The sequence below is a fragment of the Austrofundulus limnaeus genome, unplaced genomic scaffold, assembly GCF_001266775.1.
Source record: "Austrofundulus limnaeus strain Quisiro unplaced genomic scaffold, Austrofundulus_limnaeus-1.0 Scaffold197, whole genome shotgun sequence".
NCBI lineage: Eukaryota > Metazoa > Chordata > Actinopteri > Cyprinodontiformes > Rivulidae > Austrofundulus > Austrofundulus limnaeus.
The window spans coordinates 600410-605688 of NW_013952599.1; the positions used below are offsets into that span (position 1 = coordinate 600410).

At 38.2% G+C, this 5279-nt stretch overlaps 1 protein-coding gene across 2 annotated transcripts in view; it reads right to left on the reverse strand.

The window, feature by feature from the left end:
• mpped2a (metallophosphoesterase domain containing 2a) overlaps positions 1-5279 on the reverse strand; it is a 91349-nt gene that overhangs the window by 67092 nt on the left and 18978 nt on the right. For both annotated transcript variants that reach the window (XM_014018622.1, XM_014018623.1), the window contains one exon: positions 361-542. In XM_014018622.1, the coding sequence (XP_013874076.1) occupies positions 361-542 (182 nt within the window). The remainder of the gene's footprint in view (positions 1-360; positions 543-5279) is intronic.

The window sequence follows — 5279 nt, forward strand, 5'->3', positions numbered from 1 at the left end:
AATACGAACATGTTCTTGCATGAGGCCCAATAATTCAAATGTTTTGAATAAAATTCTAGAGAGGAAAAAGTGGCTGCTGGGCCTGAAACCTCACACAGCTCCAACCCCACAGCCTGAAGCCAGAGGGAAAGGTCAAAGGTTAACTGACCCAGGCTGTAAGGCCACAGAGGTTAAACTGGACACTTTAGCAGAGCAGCTGGGGGGTCAACAGAGGAGGGGTTATTTGTCTGTCTGGTTAGCAGTTAACCACGTCTCGGCCCCCTTCCTTCTGCTCGTTGCAGTGCTGTTTGTGAATGAGAGAGCGGGACAACAAGGTGCGTATCCAAAGACCTGCTGTAAAAGTGTGTGTTAGCTCATTACCCAGCCAGTCGTTAAACTTCTTAACCTCAGACGGTAGGCCGAGCTCGGTGAAGTCCCCCATGTGGAGCAGGACGTCTCCGTAGGGCATCTGGATGCCATCTGTACGCGAGTGTGTGTCAGAAACACACACAAACCTGGTGTGTCCTGCCGGCTTGGGAGTGTCATAAGGTATGGGGTCCACCCTGAAGAGACAGAAGGGGACAGGACATCAGGAAAGATCATCTGACCAACACAAAGTCCTGGACTTAGTGGTCAAAACGCCAGACTAGATCTGGATTTAAACTCATTAATACATTTAGGTAAACAAGTTGAAAAATTCAACTGGGAGTTGAAACTTGGCATTTCAACATGTTTTTAATATAAAAGTTGTTGAAACATTTTGAGTCCTTGAAGTTCTTTGAAAACATTTATCTGTGTGTAAAATGTTTTCAAAGAACAAATTAAAAAGGCACCAACCTAAATGTGAAACTAAATTTGACCGGCTCAGATCAACCTATCAACTGAGTTGCAGACAAAAATCCAATGCTTTTTTGTCAAGTAAAATGTTCCACTTATGTTTTAATTCTGCCTTGGTTTTATGCAGTCATTTCTTCACACTTTGTATTGAACTTTTGTTTCTAACAGCAGAAGAGGGGATTATAAAAAAAAAGAAAAGAAAGCACCCTCTTTCATTTTGAGCCAGAAAGGATGACATTCAGAGGCAAATCTTTAAGAAATGTTTGAGCTTTTCACACCATTTTGTAAAAGGAACAAAGCAGAAAACTGGAAAATGCGTGGCGCACGAGAAATTCAACGGTCCACAGAATAACACGTCGTACTGAGCAAAATACATAAAAAATAAATAAAATAAAAGACATTACAAGCAGTAATCTGACTGATTAGTGCTCACAAGAAGGGCGATGCTTTTAATTTTTGTAGTATAAGATTGGCTAAACAGACAGTGAATTAAAGTGGAGCACGTTCTTTCAAGCCATTATCTAAAAAAAAAACTCTTAGACACAACTCTGTCTGGAGGAGAAAAAAACCTCTTTATGGAGGGTCTTTTGTTTGAAAGAAAAAGGGGAAGAAAAACGTGTACTTTTCTGACTGAAATGAAAGAAAAGAAAATATATTAGCTCGTCTGTAATTGAAGTCTGTAATGTGCAATCCTCCAGCACTCTGCCACCAGACTATTATTTCATTAGAAGGGTTGTCACTCTGTCGACAAAAATCAGACACTTAATCAGCCCTGCAATCTTCAGGCTGACACACAAACACACGGGGTAACGCACATGTGGGTCCAGAAATGGCAAAAAATAAAATTAAAACACACAAGCAAATACAATTTTAAGGTTTCAGACTTGAGGTTGTCAAAGTGAGAATAGAAAATCAACCCTTTGTTTGTATAAAAGACCGAGATTTCATTAGAAGGTTATCGTTTTGTAGACCATTTCACAGCTGTGACGTGTTGAGTAGAGTGTGCAAAGAAAAAACATGAAATTAGATAAAATGAGGTTTTAAGAACATGATCACCAAAGGATAATTATTTAAAACAGATTTGTTGTTGTTGTTTCCAACAAACACCTGAAAGGTCTGCTGTTAATCTCAGGTCCAGCTGTCTGAGCCCACTACCTGCAGAGGATTTAATGTCAAAGTTCTGCAGAAAATCTACTTCTCCATCCTGACAAAAGAAAAAGGAAGCAGTAGAAAACTGTTTTAGTAAGATGTTTGTGCTGTTGTAATTTACAGAAAGTTTTTTTTCCCTTTGTAAATTCAAGCTTTAAAAAGACAAAAAAAAACCCATCAGATGATCATGTTTTAGCGAAATAAATATTTAACAAAATCACTTTAGTTTTAGTTTATTTGCACCATGAAATTACAAATCAATTCAAGAGGGAAAAATAATAGTGCAGGAAGAGGCAAAAGCCCAATGGGTTATATATAGCCTCCATTCAAAAGTTTAAAAATTAATTAATTAATCCAACAATTCAATCCTTAATCAATTGATCATAAAATGATAAAATACAATCATATAAAAAAGTTTAAAAATAAACAAAGATAATAAATAAACACCACCTTCACTCTATTAGAGAATTCCCACTAAAATAAAATAAAATGTTGAGGCAGTCCTGTTTTAATAAGGTTAAGCAAAGTTATTGGTGATATTTGTGGTCACAACCCTGTGCCATTGTTTGTTTGTTTTAGAAGCTGAAGAGTTTGAGAACTTATTCTAAATTATTTACTGTAAAGAACAGGATTAAGTTAAAGCAACATATTTTTTAAAAGGTAAGCTGATGAAGTCTGAGTTTTACAGGATCAATTCACAAGAAAACTTCCATCTGAAGTAAAGAGCTGTGTTGACGCCGATGATCTACAAATAAAAAAATCTTCTCATTAAGAACTGACCCAACATAATTTCCAGAGAATGTTGCTAACCACGCTGCTTCCTCTGACTTAGCCACGATTGCTGAGTAGCAGGTTTCCTACAGAAACTGTAAAAACCCTGTAAAGCAATCTTGCAGGAACCCTCTGATACTGTAGTTCTGATCATTTTTCTGCCCCGTTGAGACATTTGAACACATACTGGCTATCATTCATCAGCTTCTTATCAGAGTCGGTGCTTTGCAGAATTTGTAATCTCTGCACTCAGTGTGGAACTGTGTGTAAACAGCAGCTTGTTGTGATGTGTCCGTAATTAGAAGAACTACAACTACAAAAAGAATCTGTTGCTTGTGTCTTGCATATTCTCATTTGCTGCCTGCAGTCGGGTTCCTATTCTGCAGTCGCTGGAGGAGCTCGGCTTTGTTCTCGCACGCTGGTGCAGAGCAGGCGTGCGCCGTGTAAACTGAAAAATGAAAAACTAGCCAAAGAGATAATGATATTTACTACTGATTGTGTGCAGCAAAATACGACTCCGTGCTCCTATAATGCACACACGTTACTCTAGTGGCACACAGACTGCGGTGAAGCTGCTGATTAGATTTGGTGCTCTGTGGTGCCTGGACGCYGTGCAGCTTTAAAGGATTCAACAGTTCTCGTCATGGAGGAAGGATGAATGCCACATGGGAAGGCGGAACAGGCACAAACACACCCGTGTACACACACGTCCTATATATACATGCAATCTTTCCAACCCCCCCCCCCCCCCCCCCCCCCACACACACACACACACACACACATGCATGCATATTAAAACAAAGCCAGGAGAAAGAAAATCTCCATCTCCTCCTCTTTCCTTTGAGATTTAATCCACCGGGAGAATGTAAGTAAATACCAGCAGCCCCTATCAATTAGAGCAGGCTCGGGCCAAGAAACCTTCATGATAGTAATGCATCGCTCTCTCTCACACACAAAACTAAGAAACAGAGAGCCCCGGTCTTTTCCTGTTAACATACGACTGCATAACAATCCAGAGCTTCACAGCTAATGTATACAGGAGTTCAGGAGTTCAGCACAGGCCTCTGATCTTTTGTAAACGGAGATGGTGAAAATGAAAAAAAMAAAGTTTTCCTCTCCTCCAGCAGCAGGTAAAATAATATTCTCCAGTGACAGACAGAACCATGTTAGCATGAAGGTTCATGTTAACATGTCTGAGACTCTGTGTGACATTGGAGGGAAGACTGCAGAGCGCTCGGGGAGGGTTGGGGCACACTCTGAACCCGCCGTGACGGCGGAGCTGACACAGAACTGAAGTCTGTGGGCTGCAGAAGTGTCTGCACAAYGTACAAATGTCTTTGATCCTGCAGGGGAAAGAAAAAACTCAGGAGTAGAAACTCTCTCTCACCTTTAGGCTGGATTATCACAGCAACATGCAACATGAGATCTTTWTATAGAACCCACAAAACTTTATTCAAATATTTATTTCTGAAAACATGAGTTGCAGTATTTCTTGAACTGGTATTCATCACAGACTGTTTCCTCTGCTTCATTTTCACAAATAAAAACCGATGAGACGATACACATTCTGAACTAAAAATATTCCTTACATGGTCAATAAACTAATTTATTTGTTTTGTTCTACTTGCCCAAGAAAATGTGACTAATATAACTGAAGACGAGACTTTGAAAAAAAAAACACTTGAATTTAAGGATTTGGAATCCATTTTTCATTGAAGATGCTAAAAAGAAATCTAGAGTAGAAATATGAATTCAGAAACTGCTAGTTTCCTACAAATATCTACAGACAAAATAAAATAAAAATAACTGACCGAACGGCAGAACAATTATTAGTTACATGCTATATTTAAAATAAAAAAAATGTGGTTTTGAAATGTAAAACTCAAGAAGGGAGACACGRTAAAGGAGCTCTCTGACGTCTGCCGGAGGATATTTCTTTTGACGGGACACACTTGCCTCCTAGCCTTTTGGAAAAACACACAAGGAAACAGGGTCAAAGTTTAGACTTGTTTCTTTAAAAGTGTCACTTAACTCCCAGCAGATAAGCAGCTTGTTGTTTCTGTCACTTCCTGACACATCGACCTCCTTAAACATTTGATACTTTAAATTACTACTTGTCAAGTTTGAAAGTCAAGTTTGTTGTTTTGTTTCCATAGTGCAAAAAAGCCCTCACATTCTTAACTTTTAGCTACATTTAACCCCACAATCCAGCAACTTTATATATACACATGCCAAGCACTACAAAGACAAMAATGATTTTATTTAAACTTAAGAGTGACTGAAAAAGAATAAATAAAACCAGTAATAAATAAACACAGTGCAGCCACTAAAGTCCCTGTCTTATTATAACATTTTAGACAACTCATACCAACTTATGAACATTTTAGAGACTTTTAAACAGAAGATGTAACCAAAAAAAACCAACTAAATTGACTTTTAAATTGATCAAATTTACTTTTTATTAATATTTTAGTCTAAAAATTATTTTCATAAGTTGTTTAAAATGTTGTAGTGTGACAGGGGCTTGATATGCAAGTTATGTT